Source organism: Pleurodeles waltl, chromosome 3_1 (genome assembly GCF_031143425.1).
Source record: "Pleurodeles waltl isolate 20211129_DDA chromosome 3_1, aPleWal1.hap1.20221129, whole genome shotgun sequence".
Lineage (NCBI taxonomy): Eukaryota > Metazoa > Chordata > Amphibia > Caudata > Salamandridae > Pleurodeles > Pleurodeles waltl.
Window position 1 is genome coordinate 1,117,068,100 of NC_090440.1, and position 18,920 is coordinate 1,117,087,019.

The 18,920-nt window shown below is 48.2% G+C and overlaps 1 protein-coding gene across 9 annotated transcripts in view; it reads left to right on the top strand.

Annotated features, from left to right (window-relative positions):
• Positions 1-18,920, top strand: part of LOC138285004 (uncharacterized) — a 267,259-nt gene that overhangs the window by 40,743 nt on the left and 207,596 nt on the right. For 3 of the 9 annotated variants that reach the window (XM_069224405.1, XM_069224414.1, XM_069224412.1), the window contains exons 2-3: positions 4,759-4,957; positions 5,459-5,723. The exons of 3 other annotated variants lie outside the window; for them this stretch is intronic. In XM_069224405.1, coding sequence (XP_069080506.1) covers positions 5,556-5,723 — 168 coding nt within the window. In that variant the 5' untranslated portion in view covers positions 4,759-4,957; positions 5,459-5,555. The remainder of the gene's footprint in view (positions 1-4,758; positions 4,958-5,458; positions 5,724-18,920) is intronic. 3 more of the 9 variants (XM_069224409.1, XM_069224410.1, XM_069224408.1) reach the window with 2 other exon arrangements.

Here is an 18,920-nt window from a genome sequence, read left to right on the forward strand (position 1 = left end):
GCACAACATTGCGGTCCAGAAGACTGGGTGTGGATCCCCAACTACAAACCCCGACTACACTGACTGGGAGGAGAAGGTCCTGGCTATCCTGCACCCTGGGGCCCTCACTGGACTCACTGGAGGACTGGACTCGGGTAATTCATCTACAATTACTTCACATCCACCATACCTGTAATGCATGTACCACCCCACTCCTCTAACTACCACCAGGGCCACTACCCCTCCCAGGCCACAATAACTACATCCAGTCACCCTGCATGCGCACAAAGTCACAAACAGCCCCACATCCCTCCCCCCTGTGCACAGTCACCTACCCCTGTAAGGAATCACAATGGCACTACTGCACCCACAATGCACCTCCACATTCCATGCAAAATGAAAGGACAACCCCACAATAGGTCCCTGCATGGCCCGACAGGGGAATAAACAGCACAAAATAGGGCAGAGCTGTGTGTCCTTATTCAAATTTGTACCTGTAACATATAAGTCCATTCCCCCCCCACAGGCACCACCACCCATGCCACCCTGACGGAAAGGCCAAGGAGGGCCAGCACCCCACAAGAAGACAGAAGCCCCACTCAGGAGACTGGAGAGGGATGTATGAATGGTGAGGATTAACCTGGGCCATCACACAGTCCTGAGCTGTCACCCTCCTGCAGCCTCACCCATGATACCACTGACACCCCTACCACCCAGCCACCACCATCAGCTCAGGTCAAACAACCCCACACCAGTGTCTCCAGGCCACAGAATGGCGGACCACATGTACACCAGAGTCACCACCAACTAACAGGCAGGATGATGATGGCTCCCGTGCAAGTGGGACTGCCAGACTGGTGCAGGGGACAAAAGCACAGGGGACTAGACCCAGTGGGAGCGCATCAGTGGCCCAGGGGGAGGCCAAAGGATGGATGCTGCAGCCCAGGAGGTGATCTCTGAGTCCTGGGAGCATACCACCATACCCAAGACAGGATGGGCCAGATCCTGGCCACCCTGGAGCACAGTCAAAGGCTGCAGATAGCCCAACTGCAAAAAGAACAAGTGATGGATGGAATGCTGAACAATGTCAAACATTCACCCCCAGTACAGAGATCTGGGCCTAAATCCAACGTTTTTTGCCACCCATGTCGTTCCAGTTTTGGACCGAGCTATATGGAAATTAGTCTTGACCCTGTTCCCCAGTACACAGTGCAGCCCGAACGGCCAAGCCAGGTCCTCCCCGGACTGGAAACAAGCATCCTAGGGCCGGTTTCAGAGTATTGCCCTTCATCAGCCAGGCTAGCTTGATTCCAGTGGCATGGGGAGCACGGGACCCACGTCTGGGCATACCCTTCCCACTTGGGGCAACAAATGCAAAAAGAATAAGTGATGGACGGAATGCTGAACAATGTCAAACATTCACCCCCACTACAGAGATCTGGGCCTAAATCCATCATTTTCTTCCCACCCATGCCGTTCCAGTTTGGACCCAGCTATATGCAAATCAGTCTTGACCCTGTTACCCAGGGAACAGTCCAGCCCGAACTGCCAAGCAAGGTCCTCCCTAGACTAGAAACAAGCATCCTAGGACCGGTTTCTGGGTATTGCCCTTCTTCAGCCAGGCTCGCTTGACTACAGTGGCATGGGTAGCACGGGATCCACGTCTGGGCATACCCTTCCCACTTGGGCAACAAATGCAAAAAGAAAAAGTGATGGACGGAATGCTGAACAATGTCAAACATTCACCCCCAGTCCAGAGATCTGGGCCTAAATCTATCGTTTTTGTTGCCACCCATGCCATTCCAATTTGGACCCAGCTATATGCAAATCAGTCTTGACCCTGTTCCCCAGGGAACAGTCCAGTCCAAACTGCCAAGCCAGGTCCTCCCTGGACTGGAAACAAGCATTCTGGGACCGGTTTCAAGGTATCGCCCTTTATCAGCCAGGCTAGCTTGATTCAAGTGGCATGGGGAAGCACGGGACCCACGTCTCGGCATACCCTTCCCACTTGGGGCAACAAATGCAAAAAGAACAAGTGATGGACAGAATGCTGAACAAGGTCAAACATTCACCCCAGTACAGAGATCTAGACCTAAATCCATCGTTTTGTTGCCACCCATGCCGTTCCAGTTTGGACCCAGCTATATGCAAATCAGTCTTGACCCTGTTCCCCAGGGAACAGTCCAGCCCGAACTGCCAAGCCAGGTCCTCCCTGGACTGGAAACAAGCATCATAGGACCTGTTTCAGGGTATTGCCCTTCATCAGACAGGCTAGCTTGATTCCAGTGGCATAGGAAAGCACGGGACCCAGGTCTGGGCATACCCTTCCCACTTGGGGCAACAAATGCAAAAAGAACAAGTGATGGACGGAATGCTGAACAATGTCAAACATTCACCCCAGTACAGAGATCGGGGCCTAAACCCATCGTTTTTTTGCCACCCAGGCCATTCCAGTTTCGACTCAGCTATATGCAAATCAGTCTTGACCCTGTTCCCCAGGGAAAAGTCCAGCCCAAACTGCCAAGCCAGGCCCTGTGCTGCCCCAGGTCCCTCTGCCACCCCCACCCCCACCCCCACCCCCAACTTCCAAAGGCAAACCCAAACCCCCTCCACCTCCCAAACGTAAGCCCAAGCCCCCCCTTCCAGGCGTAAGTCTCCACCCCGCCACCCTCTGCCCCTGTTCCCTGAGGTGCCTGGCTGCCCCATTGATGTCCCTTTACGGTGGATTACCCTGTGCACATGTGGGAGTCAAGTCCGTCCCATTTGGGCCCTTCAGGGTATTTCTCATGTACTGGCCAATGGCCTTATTTGGACATTCCTATATTACTTTTGCAATAAAGTTTGTGTGCCCAGTGGTGCTGTTGGCACATTATGGAGACGGGGTTCATCGTTTCATTGTGGGAGTGTGGTGTGCACATGTGTGTACTTTGGGCAGGTTTTAGTTGCCTTGTGTTGGGTAAGTATCTCTTATTCTGGTGTGTGTGGCTTGTGATGGTGTGAGGGGTTGGGAGTGCGTTGCAGGGTGGGTGTGTGACTGTGCCCTTTCTTCCCTTGTTTACTAGGTTGAGGTAATTTCCGTTGTCGTCTTCGTTGACGGTCACAGTTGTGGAGGTATATTGCAAGGAACAGGACTGGCATTATTTGCAACTCTTTCTAAATGTCTGCTTTTGCATGTTGTGTGTGCCTACGGTGAGTGTTTCCTTTTATTTGGTTTGTTTCTCCCATGCCTGACGGCGGTCTTGTGCTTCTTTATTTGTTGGCCGGGTGGGGCCTTTTCGTTGGCCTCTGGGCGGCCTCTTCCATTGTTGTTGGCTCGCCAATGATGGCGGTGTGTGGATGGCCTGCTGGCTGTTTCTCATGTGCTTCATTATTTGTCAGTCTGGATCGCCAGACTGTTGGCGGTAGTTACTTAGTGTCCTTAGTGTCTTGTATGGTCTGCTGTATATCTTGTGTCTTGGTTTGCTTGCGTGTTTTGTTTTTCCCTTTGAGTTTGCTCGTAAAAGGTATGATATGTGGCGTTCTGACCTAGCATTTTGACTTCTTTGAAGCTTAAAATGTGGCCATCTGAAGAAAAACATTTTTTGCTGAGTTTCACTGAATGTGAAGGCGCCTGATGCAGAAATGTTTTGGGTACCAAAGGCATTTGCACTTCTCAATCACACAGTCTGATCCACAGACTTTGGATTGCAAACTACTCTTTAGCTAGCATTAAAACATCATGATAGTGGATTTTGCACCATTATAACTTAGGGTTGGAAGGGATGTTGTTTAGGGTGGTGGGTTATGCAAAGCATATTGGATCATTCTCATGGGTTTCTGAATATTCATAAACATTTTGCATGGCCATTCCCACTCTGGAGCGCTTGCACAGTTACTCCTAAGATGTTTGGCATAAACGTTTTTCCAAGGAGCGTAGGCATAGGAAACCCACCTGAATTTCATGCGCCTTTAAGGGAAGGGGTTTCTCCACAGTAAACGAGGACATGTACAATTCGGCCCGATTTTCTCATGTGCTTTTTCCAGCCACTGGAAAATGTTTATACATGTAGCTAGGCCAAAACTCTGCCTTACATCCCAGTACATTTTCTTGGAATTAGTTATGAGCCGTCAAAAAGTCAGACATATGCACAGAGTAGTCAAGAAAGTCAACATGAGCACATTTTCAACTTTTTAAATCAATTTGGTATTGACACTTTTGAATGCAGATGAGCATAACATTACACCAACGGCAACTATCTTCATTAGAAGTGTAACGCATCCCATACATATGCATGTTATCTTACTTATGTTTTTATTATAGCACAAACCACAAGTGATTGCGTTATTTTTTGCCGAGCCTGGTGACCTTTGACAATTTCTTTAATTGTGTCCTGATCAACAACCGGTTTCGTGGGTAGAAGTAGCTCAGCTATGTCTTTCGGTCAGTTGATGTTTGCCATGTTTGACCCAACTTTTGTTTAGAATGTCGATCATATTTCACTTTTGCCCTGTGATATGCTTGAGCATTGCTTAGATTGACTAATGAATGCTGATTTTGAAATGTCAACTTCGAAAACTTTAAATTTCTCATGAATGTGTTTAGTAATGTTTGCTACAAGACAGGACATTTTGGTCAATAGTTGGCAATATTAGTAACTGTTCGGGTCCGATGCAATCATTATAAGTATTATGAATTGCTGTTAACTGATTGCCGAAGGCGCCTCCTGAACTGTGAACATGCTCGCGGATAAAACCTGCCTTTCCGGAACGATCGCATTATTGAAATATTTCCTCTCGAAGGCTTGTGCAGCAAGTTACGGTTCAGAGGTGACGGGCTTTGCGTCAGATGAGACGCTTACGACGATTCGACTTTACAACAGAATAAGCATGAATGAGATGGATACCTCTGGAGCAAGTCGACGGTAAGACGTCTCCACTCGAGAGCTCAAAATGGCCATCTACGATTTGATTGCCCCAACAGATTGAACCCAAGATCACAGTAAGGCTTCTCTGGTTTACTTTGATAGTAGTGAGATCTTAAAGAATGAACCCTGTAGGATGCCAATCGTTGCATACTCTGTATTAAGCACCTTGGAAATTAATGGACTCCGACCCACTACAACAAGCAGGGCTGAAGAACGTCTAATGTGAATTAATAAATTCTTCCTCGCTGCAGGTTTGCGGTTTAGACCGGTCCGTTTTAGAATGATTTAATGTGCCAAGTGGTTCTATGTTTTTTTCTTCCGTTCTTTGATTTGCTAATACACATTTTTTATAGACCTGAAGGCATTTTTTTAAATGGATATTCTAAAAATTTACTGCACCCCGATTTTTTTTTATTAAACTGTAAGGTTGAAACCAATATAGTTATTTGTTTATCTTACCTGAAAACATTTCTAGCGTTGAGCTCCATGTTTTCTATTAACAAGTGATAATGACGCAAGGACAAAACAGAGAACAGTCGTCAACTAACTGTGTGTCAATCCATTTTTTACCACAGGCTTGAAAACTATACGGTAGCCAGGTAAAGGATTCATCGCCAAGGAAAGTCTCATGGTATTCATTATCGGTTTGCAGAACTCTCGCAACGCCAGGGGATGGAGGCTGCTCTTGACTTTTGTCAGAGCATCTTGACTCGCTTTATGCTGAGCTTTTGGTCTTCAGTCTTCTCCCTGGCCGTTTTGTGGCTTTTCAGCGTCTACTGCTTGGGGATCCTTGAGAGATTCCCCATGTTCTGCCAGCTGAAACAAGGACTTCAGGGACAGGTGAGTTATTTTTCTTATCTTTTTTATGCACAAACACCCCACCACCTTCTAACAAGATCACCCAATTCCCTACTAAATAAATGACAAATCCTTGTTAATAGTGCCTTGTTAAATTGTGAGACTTTTGCCAACTTCTGTTGGCATAGGAGTCCCAATTAGGAATTGGTCAGGGTTCCCTAAGCCGTCACAGTCTTCCCAGATAAATATGGGCAGAAGAAATCTACTGATGTTTACCAGGTGAAAAGGCCAGCTAAATACTGGGATATGCAGATTTTGTTGCAGAAAGCACCAAACTCCTCCTGCTTTTTCCCATTGCAGCGGGGAAAAGTGGTTAAAGGTGCTTCTCGCTCTTTCAGCTCTCTCCCTTCATCTGGGATCCTCAATGGCAGCCTATCGCTGGTCCGGGAGGCGCGGGTCCGCGACAGCATGACGCCATTAGTACACCCAATGACGCGTGTCTGGGATCAGGGACAGCAAGGACGGGTCGGAGCTTCTGACCTGCAGACTGCTCATAAGCTTTGCGACTCCGATACTGCTCGTTTGCCAGCCCCGCCGACTGGCTCGCTCATCCCTCTCCTCATCACGCATGTCTCGCCCAGTATCTCATGGTGCCCCTCTGACCTGTCTCTCCATCCCTTCCCCATCTCATTCCAACAATGGGAGCCCTATCTCATCGTTTTCAGCAAACCATCAGTGCTTGCATTACGCACCCATCGTTCCTTCCTTGCATCCATTCATCCATCCATTGACCCCATCCATCCACCCGTCTATCCATCCGACCCTCTCCATCCAACAATCCATCCATCCATAGACTCACACCACCACCGATCATCCACCCATCCTTCTTTTTATTCCCTCGCCCAAACTTCCCTTCATCTTTCTTTCCATCCCTTGCCCCGCCACTCCCTTCTCCCCCCCATCCCTTATTTTCTTTCATGATAGATTGCTTCAGGTGTGCCCTCTACCCACAGCTTCGCCGCAAACATTCCCTTGCTGTGGCCTCGAGGATCTACCTTTTAAAGACCAGTGTCTCGATTTAAGGAGAGACAAAGGACATTTTAAAAGTTGCATTTTACACACACTTCCCAGCGGCACACCCCCTTTTCCCCACCAAGCTGCTAAAGTGTGGGGTTCATGACGCCCCTGCGTGGGGTTCCACTCCACCTTCAGTAGTACTTTACTACCGATCCGTGCACTGCTGCACGGTCTCAAACTGTTAAGCTCTCGTTCCGTCTCTCCCTTCGCACTCGCCCCCCCCACACTTCTCTTACTATTTTCCTATCGCTCCCTCCCTTTCTCTGGCTCCTGCCATGTCTGCCTGTGACCACCTGTGTCTGTCCCAGAAGTATTTCCATTGAGTCTGTGGCCAAGAATGCTAATTCCTCCTCTCTCTCTCTCTCTCTCTCTGCACCAACTCCCATTAGCCCTCTCTTTCCTCCACCCTGCTCTCTTCCTCACCAACTCTCCACCGCCCCTGTCTCCCACTTCCTCGTAATCCTTTCTTGCCTTTTGCATCTCTTCCATCTCCCCTCCCTTCTAACCTATTTCGAGATTTTGGTTTTCTAGCGCCACGAGGTCAAACGATTGGAAAGAGCGCTATGCAAATATGTTTGCTAGCATATCATATCTTCCTCCAGAACTCTTTCTCCTGCCATTTTTTCCTGTCCATGCCCCTTCTTTCTCTCCCTTCTTCGCCTTTCTATCTTTTGGTTTTTTAGCGCCACGACGTCATACGATTGGAAAGAGCGCTATGCAAATATGTTTGCTAGCATAACATATCTTCCTCCAGAACGCTTTCTCCAGCCTTTTTTCCTGTTCACGCCCATTCTTTCTCTCCCTTCTTCGCCTTTCTATCTTTCCACCCAAGGGTAGGTCGCTCCCCCTGCCGCTGCAGCTCCTCCAGGTTCCTGAGTTCCTGAGACCCACCCCACAGTAAGTACCCCCCACCTCCCAGCCCCTCGCTCTGCCCCGCGCTACTCACCCTCTCTCCTGCTTCTTTTCCTCTTTTCTTCTTCTCTGTTCTTCCTCCTCGCTCCTCGTCTGTATTCTTCTTCTGTACTCCTCTTCTCCCCGTCTTCTCTCCTCTTCTCTTCTTCCTCATCTTCTGCTGTGATCTTCTGCCCTCTCTCTCTTCGTTTTTTGTATCTTCCTCCGTGTTCTTCTGTCTTCCTCTGTCTTCTTCTGTCTTCCTCTGTGTTCCTCTGTCTTCCTCTGTGTTCTTCTGTCTTCCTCTGTGTTCTTCTGTCTTCCTCTGTGTTCTTCTGTATTCTTCTCTGTTCTTCTATCTTCCTCTGTGTTCTTCTGTCTTCCTCTGTGTTCTTCTGTCTTCCTCTGTGTTCTTCTGTCTTCTTCTCTGTTCTTCTGTCTTCCTCTGTGTTCTTCTGTCTTCCTATCTTTCTCCCTAATCTCCTAAACCTCCTAACACTCACCCCTCTCCACCCTTAAACCCCCCTCCCCCAGCTCTTCTCACTCTACCTGTCCTCCCCCTCCCTCGCGCTTTCCCGCCGCGACCTCCTGCACGCCCCGCCCCCCAGCTCCCATTCGCCCCCAGCTGACCCCTCCCCCCCTCCTACCTCATATGGCGGCTGCTGCGCGACAGCGCGCAGCGGGTGCGCCGCTGGCGAGCCGGAGGCGCGCCGGAGGCAAGCCCGTCTGCGCCCGTCTGCGCCTGGCCCGCGCCCAGCGCCACGACCCCTGGTCCCCAGCTCTCCCAAGCCCCGCTGATCCGCTACGACCCAACCACCCTCCATGCCCTCAACCCAGGACGCTCCAACACCTGCTTCCAAGCTCACCCCAAATGCACCCATGGACCCTTCGCCTGCAACTCCTGCAAACGCATCTTCCACCACGCAACTACCACGACCACAAGCCCAACCACCTCAAGTGCATCCTAGTCAACGCCCGCTCCGTTCACAAACACGCCGTTGAACTCTGGGACCTCCTAGACTCCACAGCACCGGACGTCGCCTTCATCACGGAGACCTGGATGAACGCCTCCTCTGCTCCAGACATCGCCACCGCCATCCCCGAAGGCTACAAGATCTCCAGGAAAGACCGCACCAACCAAGTAGGAGGAGGTATCGCCATCGTCTTCAAAGACTCCATCAGCGTCACCACCTCCACCGAAGACACCCCTCTCGCCGCTGAACACCTGCATTTTCAGATTCGCACCGACCCGAGTACCACCCTCAGAGGATCCCTCGTCTACCGTCCTTCCGGACCTCGCGCCCCTTTCAGCGACGCCATCGCCGACTTCATCTCCCCGCACGCCCTCGCCTCACTGGACTACATCCTCCTAGGCGACCTCAACTTCCATCTGGAACAAAACAACGACCCCAACACCACCACCCTGCTCGACAACCTCGCCAACCTCGGCCTCAAACAACTGGTGAACACTGCCACCCACATCGCCGGACACACACTCGACCCTATCTTCTCCGCCAGCAAACACGTCTTCTTCAGCCACGCCTCCGCCCTTCATTGGACCGACCACAGCTGCGTCCACTTCACATTCCGACTCGAGACCCGCCACCTCCGCACTCAACCCATCCCTCGCCGACAGTGGAACAAGATCCCTGAAGAGCAACTCTTCTCCGCACTCGCCGCCAACCAACCCACCCTCACCACCGACCCCAACGACGCAGCCCTCAACCTCACAAACTGGATCTCCAACTGCGCAGACAACCTTGCTCCCCTCAAACGCACGCATTGACAGAACAACACCAAGAAACCTCTCTGGTTCTCTGACACCCTCAAAGAATCAAAGAAAACTTGTCGCGCACTTGAGAAAGCCTGGCGCAAGGACCACACCGCTGACAACATGACCGCCCTCAAGAACGCTACCCACGAACACCACCACCTGATCCGCGCTGCCAAAAGGAATTTTTTCACCGACAGACTGGATAAAAACAGCCACAACAGCAGAGAACTCTTCAGCATCGTCAAGGAGTTCTCCAACCCCAGCGCCAACGCCAACGCCATCACGCCCTCACAGGATCTATGCGAATCCCTCGCCACTTTCTTCCATCGCAAGATCAGCGACCTCCACGACAGCTTCGGACACCAGACCCAACCTAACACCACCGAACCAACATCCCCGACCATCACCCTCAACAACTGGACCCACATCAGCACGGAAGAAACCAAATCCATCATGAACTCTATCCACTCCGGCGCCCCTTCGGACCCCTGCCCGCACTTCATCTTTAACAAAGCCGACGACATCATCGCCCCGCACCTCCAGACCGTCATCAACTCTTCTTTTTCTTCTGCTACCTTCCCCGAATGCTGGAAACATGCCGAAGTCAACGCCATACTAAAGAAACCTACGGCTGACCCGAGCGACCTGAAAAACTTCCGCCCCATCTCCCTCCTGCCTTTCCCAGCCAAAGTAATAGAGAAGACCGTCAACAAACAGCTGACCACCTTCCTGGAAGACAACAACCTGCTCGACCCTTCACAAACCGGATTCCGAACCAACCACAGCACTGAAACCGCCCTCATCTCAGTCACAGACGACATCAGAACCCTGATGGACAACGGTGAAACAGTCGCCCTCATTCTTCTCGACCTCTCGGCTGCCTTTGACACCGTCTGTCACCGCACCCTAATCACCCGCCCCGTTCCACCGGGATCCAAGACCAGGCCCTGGACTGGATCGCCTCCTTCCTCGCAAACCGCTCCCAAAGAGTCTACCTCCCTCCGTTTCGCTCAGACCACTGAGATCATTTGCGGCGTACCTCAAGGCTCATCACTCAGCCCGACACTCTTCAATGTCTACATGAGCCCCCTCGCCAACATCGTACGCAAGCACGACATCATCATCACCTCCTACGCCGATGACACCCAACTCATACTCTCCCTCACCAAGGACCCCGCCAGCGCCAAGACCAACCTACAAGAGGGCATGAAGGACGTCGCAGATTGGATGAGGCTTAGCCGCCTAAAGCTGAACTCTGAAAAAACGGAAGTCCTCATCCTCGGCAATACCCCGTCCGCCTGGGACGACTCCTGGTGGCCCACGGCCCTCGGCACCGCACTGACCCCCACAGACCACGCCCGCAACCTCGGCTTCATCTTGGACCCTCTTCTCACCATGACCAAACAAGTCAACGCCGTATCCTCCGCCTGCTTCCTCACCCTCTGCATGCTTCGCAAGATCTTCCGCTGGATCCCCGCCGACACCAGAAAAACCGTGACCCACACCCTCGTCACGAGCCGCCTGGACTACGGCAACACCCTCTACGCAGGGACCACAGCCAAACTCCAAAATCACCTACAACGCATTCAAAACGCCTCGGCCCGCCTCATCCTCGACGTACCCCGCAGCAGCCACATCTCCGCACACCTGAGACACCTGCATTGGCTCCCAGTCAGCAAAAGGATCACCTTCCGACTTCTCACCCACGCACACAAAGCCCTCCACGACAAGGGACCGGAATACCTCAACAGACGCCTCAACTTCTACGTCCCCACCCGCCCCCTCCGCTCCTCTGGCCTCGCACTCGCTGCCGTCCCTCGCATCCGACGCTCCACGGCGGGTGGGAGATCTTTCTCCTTCCTGGCGGCCAAGACCTGGAACTCCCTCCCCACCAGCCTCAGGACCACCCAGGACCACTCTGCTTTCCGGAGACTCCTAAAGACCTGGCTGTTCGAGCAGCGATAACCACCCCCTTTGTCCCTAGCGCCTTGAGACCCGCACGGGTGAGTAGCGCGCTTTATAAATGCTAATGATTTGATTTGATTTGATTTGATTTATCCGACAACGTGTTATCAGTATTTAACCGGGTGATAATTGGAACCTGTTTCCAAAGACACTCATAATTGAGGACAATGAATGCCTGATTGATTCTCCAAGGATTTCTTTTATGTTCCTGAGTTCAAACACAAATCCCCTTGTGAATGGGAATCTTTACCAGTCCAGGCGTTTTCTTTTATTGCTGGTACCGAGTTTAAAATGGGAAAACAGGCCTATAAGTACCTTAAGTTAATGCAAAAACATCCTGTTACGTGTGGAACTCGCAAAACAAGCCTTAGATAAAGCCAGTAGCTCCCAAATAACTTTGCTTCTTTAAGCTCCCTCCATTTTCGACCAAAATGACTGCCATTGTGTGATCTAAATTTAATAATTTCCCACAATATTAACAAAATCTTCTTCAGAAGAGTTAATTCAAAGCCCATGCTTCCAAGTAGTCTATCAGTCATATTAGTTATGATAGTGCTTCAGGTCAAATGCATTTTAAAGTCTGCATTGTGTTATAATAGTTTCTCTACATTTCCCTGTGAAGTGTACTTTAAGGTATATCAGTTATGATCAGCATCATTGCCCACTGAGGTTTAGAATGCAGTTAAATTCATTAGGCGAAGGCTGGTAATTGATGCGAAGTTTGATTATGCAAAGGCTGGTAACGGGTTTGATAAGTGTTGCACCAAATAAAATACCAAAACGCTGGCTCTGACTATTTTGTGTGTGATAATTGCCATCAGAGTAAGAACCTTTTTCTTGAAAATGTGATATAACACATGGATTTTAGTACTTAAGGGACATTTTTCCCTTGATGAATATAAGCATGTTTGAGCTGCTAAACTGTATCCGGCAATGCAATATTTATTACATGAATCATAATTCTGATATGTGTGATAACACCAATTACCACACATATTTGAATGCAATGGCCAACTCATAATGAAGACATAACTATCTATTCTGCTTGTTAGCATGGTTGGAAGCATGTTAATTGAATTACTAGCTACCAGTTAAATACTAGTTAAAAAAATCTATTTGGTATTGTTTTGAGGACTGAAAGTGTGCTTCTATTGTGTTGCAGAAAGCAGGTGGCAATGCAATATTGCATGGCCTTTGTAGCTAATGACTGGGAAAATAGGAATGCAGTTTATATATACTCACCAAATTGGGTTGTATACAAGCATGGAAAGGTAAAGAATTATATATTCTTATTCCGAAGTTCCTCCTTTCACACCAGATCCAGAGCTTGGGTTATAGAAAAATAAACCATGATCCAAGGATCACTCATTTTGCCGAGTAGAAATCTTTGAATATTCACTAGCTAGTGCCATGAGGGCAGGGGTTATGTGGGCATATTGGCTCAGGAATGGCACTTGTCTTGGTGCATCATTCTGAATTCTTTGAATTTTGTGTATTAAATGTCTCAAGAGCCCAGAACCAAGTCCAAGCTAAGCTAAAACTTGAGAACTTCAAGCCCGGACCCTCTGTGTCAGGACCTAGATGAGGGACGAGTAATGTTTTCTTGGTGAAAAAGACACTTCAGTCATTCGGTAGATCTAAAGTTAGAGTTAGAGGGTAGAGTCCATGGTTACAATAAGGGTAATCATTTCATTATATGTAGTCAGTGTAGGTCGCATTTCTCAAGTCAAGTTGCTTGGGTTCACATTCTTGCCTTGTGAGAATGCCCTTTTTTGAGGAGCTAAGTTTTGCGTTTTTTCATAGCATCCTTGCCTATTACCTGTAGGTGCTGACTGAGTCCTGGTGTGTGCAGGTCTGAAGGCTTTTCCAGTTTTAGAATAATGTGGATGTTGCTTAGATTTAGCATGCTTCTTCAAAGTACTGATGAACATAGGAAGTACGACAGGTGTACATTGGGGAGCCAGCGTGTGATTTTTGAGTCTTGAGGCATACCAGCTTAGTGGTTGAACAGTGGTGAAGAGAGTATTGGAAGATTTGGGATCAGTGTGCCAAGTATCCTCAGTCCAATGGATGATAATGCTGTGAACTGATACAAGATGTGGGGCCTTATGGAGGTGGTCCGCAGATGCACATGAGGGCAGGAGCTATAGCCACTGCTACCTTGGTGAGGTCAAGTGGCTCTATTTGGAGATCCTCTCCTTCCTGGTGGGGATCTCTATGCTGTGCAGGGAAAATTGTCTGCTCCCTTCACAGTACTGAAGATTTGCCAAGCAAGTGCCTTTTAAGTAGCTGCTCTGTAAACGTTTTTGTTCAGAGGAAACAAACCCCCCAAAAGTATGTATGATGTGAGCTCTGACAGCTGGTGTCAAAACACACTGTGTAGTAAAAGACCACACGCTATTCCCAGTATGTACTTTGGTGAGGGCTCCAATTATATTAAAACAATGCTGAAAAATGTACAGAAAACACCATATTAAATCCAAATCATAGTTGTTTATTCACTTTCACATGTATGTGTAATTATGAAAATTATTATTCTGATATAAAACAACAGTGGAAGAGACAGTTATGGAAAGATAGAAATGTGTATAAACATTATATTAATTAGATGCCACCAAGTGGGTCAGGTACAAATCAGAAATGCATATGTAAGTAAGCTTGGGGGACCTCAAGAGAGATGTTCTTTCAGATACGAGGAACAGAGCATGAGAAGGATTGGGAAGTGTGTCTTCTTTTTGAGGAAATCAGCTTAAGGATCCCCTTGGGGCTGACTATTGTAGGAAAGTACCATCTTTCTTGGCATGGCACCCCCAATTTCTGCCTGTTTGTCAGTGTATTTTGCGTGTCTCATGGGGATCCTGCTAACCAGGGCCCCAGTGCTCATAGTTTGTGGTCTAATGTGTGTGTTGTCAGTATGCTTAACTGTGTCACTGAAGTTCTGCTAACCAGAAATCCAGTGCTTATGCTCTCTCTGCTTACCAAATCTGTCACTTTCGTTTAGTGACTTTACATTCCAATTCCAATTGGCACACTGGACCCCCCTTATTAGTCCCTAGTAAATGGTACCTAGATAGCCAGGGCATTGGGGTTCCAGGAGATCCTTATAGGCTGCAGCATTTCTTTTGCCGCTCATAAGGAGCTCAGATAAACCTTTCTTTGGGACTGCCACTGCAGCCTGAGTGATATAGTGCCCACACTATTTCACAGCCATTTTCACTGCACTTAAGTAACTTATACGTCACCTACATGTCTAACTGGCAAAGGTACCCCCACACTGTCCAGGGCCAATTCCCCGGACTTCGTGAGTGCGGGGATACCATTACACGCCTGCACTACATATATGTCAATACATATATGTAGCTTCACAATGGTAACTCCGAAAATGGCCATGTGAGGTGTCTAAGATCATGGAATTGTCCCCCCATTCCACATCTGGTATGGGGGGGGCAATCCCATGCATCCTGGGGGTTCCACCATGGAACCCCATTATTGCCAAACCAGCTCTCTGAGGTTTCAACTGCAGCCCGAGCTACTGCCACCTCACAGACAGGTTTCTGCCATCCTGGGGTCTGAGCAGCTCAATCCCAGGAAGGCAGAACAATTAATTTCCTTAGGGAGGAGGGTGTTACACCCTCTCCCTTTGCAAATAGGTGTTACAGGCTTGGGAGGGGTAGCCTCTCAGAGCCTCTGGAAATGCTTTGAAGGGCACAGATGGTCTACACCGGATGAGGGACCCCCAGTCCCTACTCTGGCACGAAACTGGACAGAGGAAAGGGGAGTGACCACTCCTCTGTCCATCACCACCCCAGGGGTGGTGCCCAGAGCGCCTCCAGTGTGTCACTGGCGTTAGCCAACTAGGATTCCAAGGTGTGGGGACACTCTGGAGACCTCTGAGTGGCCAGTGCCGGCAGGCGACGTCAGAGACCCCTCTTGATAGATGCATACCTGGGTAGGTAGACAATCCCCATCTCAGGGCTATTTAGGCTCTCTCCTCTGGTTGTTTCCTCAGATTCAGCTTCCAAGACTTCTCCAGGAATCCTCTGCATCCTCTGCTTCAGCTTCTGATGGTCAGATCAACCGCAGACTGCTCCAGAAACTGCTGTAACTGCAACAAAGTATCCAGGACAACTCCTGTGACCTGCAACTTCAGCCCCAGGCAGCATTTGCAACAGTTTCCAAGGAGTGCACACTCTGAGGAGTGCCTGTCTTCATCCTGCACCAGAAGAACCAAAGGAATCTCCCGTGGAGTGACAGAGTCACTTCCCTGCTCCTGCAGGCACCCTTCTGCAATGACGACCGGTACTCTGGGACTCCTCTCCTGATGACGAGCTTGCTCCCTGGAACACAGGTGGTGGGCTGACATGATCCAGACTGTCCTAAGGTCCAGCTGTTCAAATTTGATGGAGGTAAGAGCTTGCCTCTCTGTGCTTCGATGGTGCCCCTGTGCACTGCGTCATCTCCAGCTCCGTGGGCTTCTGTGCACTTCTTCCAAAAATCCTTTGTGCACAGTGTAGCCTCGGTCCCCAGCAACCCATCCTGCGACGCAGAAGTCACTGAGTTTTTCTACGGCAACGTGGGACCTTCCTTTTTTTATGCTGTGACAACTGCACTTTTCATCTTCTTTGTCCCCATGTTCTGGGACTCCAGTGGGTGCTGCCTGGTCTTCTGTGGGCTCTCTACATTGCTGAGAGCCCCCTCTGTCTCCTCAGTCTGAGTTGAGACCCCAGGTCCCTTCTGGGTCCAGGCAGCTCCACTTTGACACAAACCACGAACTTGTGTGAACCAATTCTTGTTCGCAAAATCCAGTGACACAAACAGCCTACATCCAACAACTTGATGTGGGACATCTCCTGCACCATGCAGGAACCCCAGCCATCTCCTTTGGTGCTCTTCTGTACTCTTCTTCTTACCAGAGAATCCACTTTTGCACCATCTTCTAGGTTGGCAGGGGCTCCTGTCCTTCCTGGAATCTTCTGCGTCTTCTGGACTTGGTCTCCTCTCTTCACAGGTCTTCAAGTTCAGGAATTCAATAGTTGTTGATTGCAGTCTTGCTTGGTTCTTGCAAAATCTCTTATGACGACTTGTAATGTGTCCTGAGGAAACTTACTGTGCTTTACTCCCGTTTTCCTGGGCTCTTGTGTGGGGTACATTACTTACCTTTGGTGTTTTCTTACACTCCCAGCGCCCCTCTACAAACTACACTTGCCTAACGGGGAATTTGTGATTCACATTCCACTTTCTTAGTATATGATTTGTGTTGCTCCTAGGCCTATTGCATTCTATTGTATTTTCTACTGTTTGCACTATTCTATGACTGTTTTATTACCTGATTTTGGTTACTAGTGTATATATTGTGTATAATACTTACCTCCAAAAGTAGTATTGTCTCTAAGATATTTTTGGCCTTGTATCACTAAAACAAAGTACCTTTATTTTTGGTAACACTGAGTATTGTGTTTTGTTGTGTATAAGTACTGTGTAACTATAGTGGTATTGCAGGAGCCTTGCATGTCTCCTAGTTCAGCCTAAACTGCTCTGCTACAGCTACCTCTAGACAGTCTAAGCTGCTAGAACACTACCTACATTTCACTAATAAGGGATAACTGAACCTGGTATAAGGTGTAAGTACCTTAGGTACCCACTACAAACCAGGCCAGCCTCCTACAACTGTGCACTCACCTCCAACAGTTTCGATCTTTTTTGTCAGTTACTCTGGGGAGTGTGTGTGAAGGCCGAGTATGGCATGCAAGCCATTGTATATGTACCTCTAGATTCCACAGGGTAACAGTTTAAAAATTCTGACCCTGGTGTGGTATCATCTTATGTTCTCTTGCCTGAAATGAGAACAGCATTTCAAACACCCATTAAGGGTGATATCCCACTTATAGGCATTTGTGTCAGGATGGAGTTCTCGTAGAAATTTCTTGAAAGTACTAGCGATCAACAATAGATCTGAGATCTGTTGCATGGATCATCTTTTAGACATAGCATGAGTTATTCATTAGCAAACTACCTGGGACTTTCAAATTTCAGTTTCAAGTAGATTTTGCATTTTCAACTAAAGTGGTGGTTATTTCCGTGGATATTGAGGACAACCTTTATTTGATTAGAAGGGTTATTGGATTAGAGGCAATCAAAATCAATTGATTTGTCTGAGGGGTTCAAACTGAGGTATAGGATGGTCATTTCTGAATGTGTGACTTTTATCAAGTTGTTTATAGGTTATTGTGAGGTGATTTGTTTTGGGACAGTTGAGTGTTACCAAACTATTTGTGGAAGGCAATGCCTGGCTCCTTCATTAGCTCTCCAGTAACTTCCAGGTATAGGTTTAGAAGAAGAGGAGCTAACATTAACTACTGATGTACCTCAAGCGGAGCTTGAGCAGGAAGGGAGATGTTGGGCCCCACCTTGACATACTGGGATCTATGTGATAGAACCTGAACCACTTCACGTTAAGACCTCTTATTCCATCTCTTTATTCCAAAATATTTAGCAAGGTGGTGTGATCAGGGGTGTCCAATGCTTTCAAATGATCTAGTAGGACAAGGAGGCAACTGAGCCCTTTATCCGTTCTATGTATGGCATAGTGTATTACTTTAAGTATTGCTGGTGCAATGCTATGGCCATGTCTGACTCCTGATTGGTATTTGCCTAAAAGTTCCTCAGTGTGTTTTTTTCAACTGAGTGCCCATGCAGTTTTTCATTATCTTGGCTAAATGGAATAATGCAGTGATGTATAAATTGTTGGTGCCTGTATTGCTTTTTTTTTATAAGTAACACAGTCAGACAATGACAATTTTAAAGAGCCTCATATTTTATTTTAAATAAGGAAGGCTTTTTTTAGTGGTTAGTCACAAGGGATACAGATCCTGAGTTTGTCAGTGCTTCAATAATGTATTTTTTGAATAGTTGGATTGGTTTGTCGATGGGATCTCTCTTTGCAATGAGGTTGGTGTAAATTCTATAAATGTGCTCTAGGAGGCTGTGGAGGTTTCAGTGCTTGAAGTGTTAGTTGAGAGTTTGGCTGGGTGGATTTACATGAATTTTTCCAATTTTGTCTCTGAAGAACTTTGCTACTTATCAACAGCTTAGATTGTAGTCAGAGGGTCTGAGAACTGAGTAAGGTGTGAATGATTCTTTGAAAAGCCGTAGGTCTAGTGCTTGAAATGCGCTGCTTTTGTTTTGAGGATATGTTCTTTTGTTTTCATTGATGTGTGAAAGGGGACATGGGTTTTGATGCCAGCTCTTTTTTGCATCTCTTTATGTTTTGCATTCTGAATTTGAATCTTTTGATTACTGTAGAGTGCCACCCGGTATCTAGTATATATTGTATAGCAGGGGATACATAAAGGGAGGAGTGGCCGCTCGAGGTGACTCCGCCAGATATACTGCCATACCTATGTTTGCCTCCATTGTATGTAGGGGTCTATTGCAGCCTAGTTATAACTCATGGCATGGTGCACCATACTAACGACGAAGATGGTGGTGACCCTGGCTGGCTGCATTGTGGTGAACAGTGCAGTTCCAGGCCA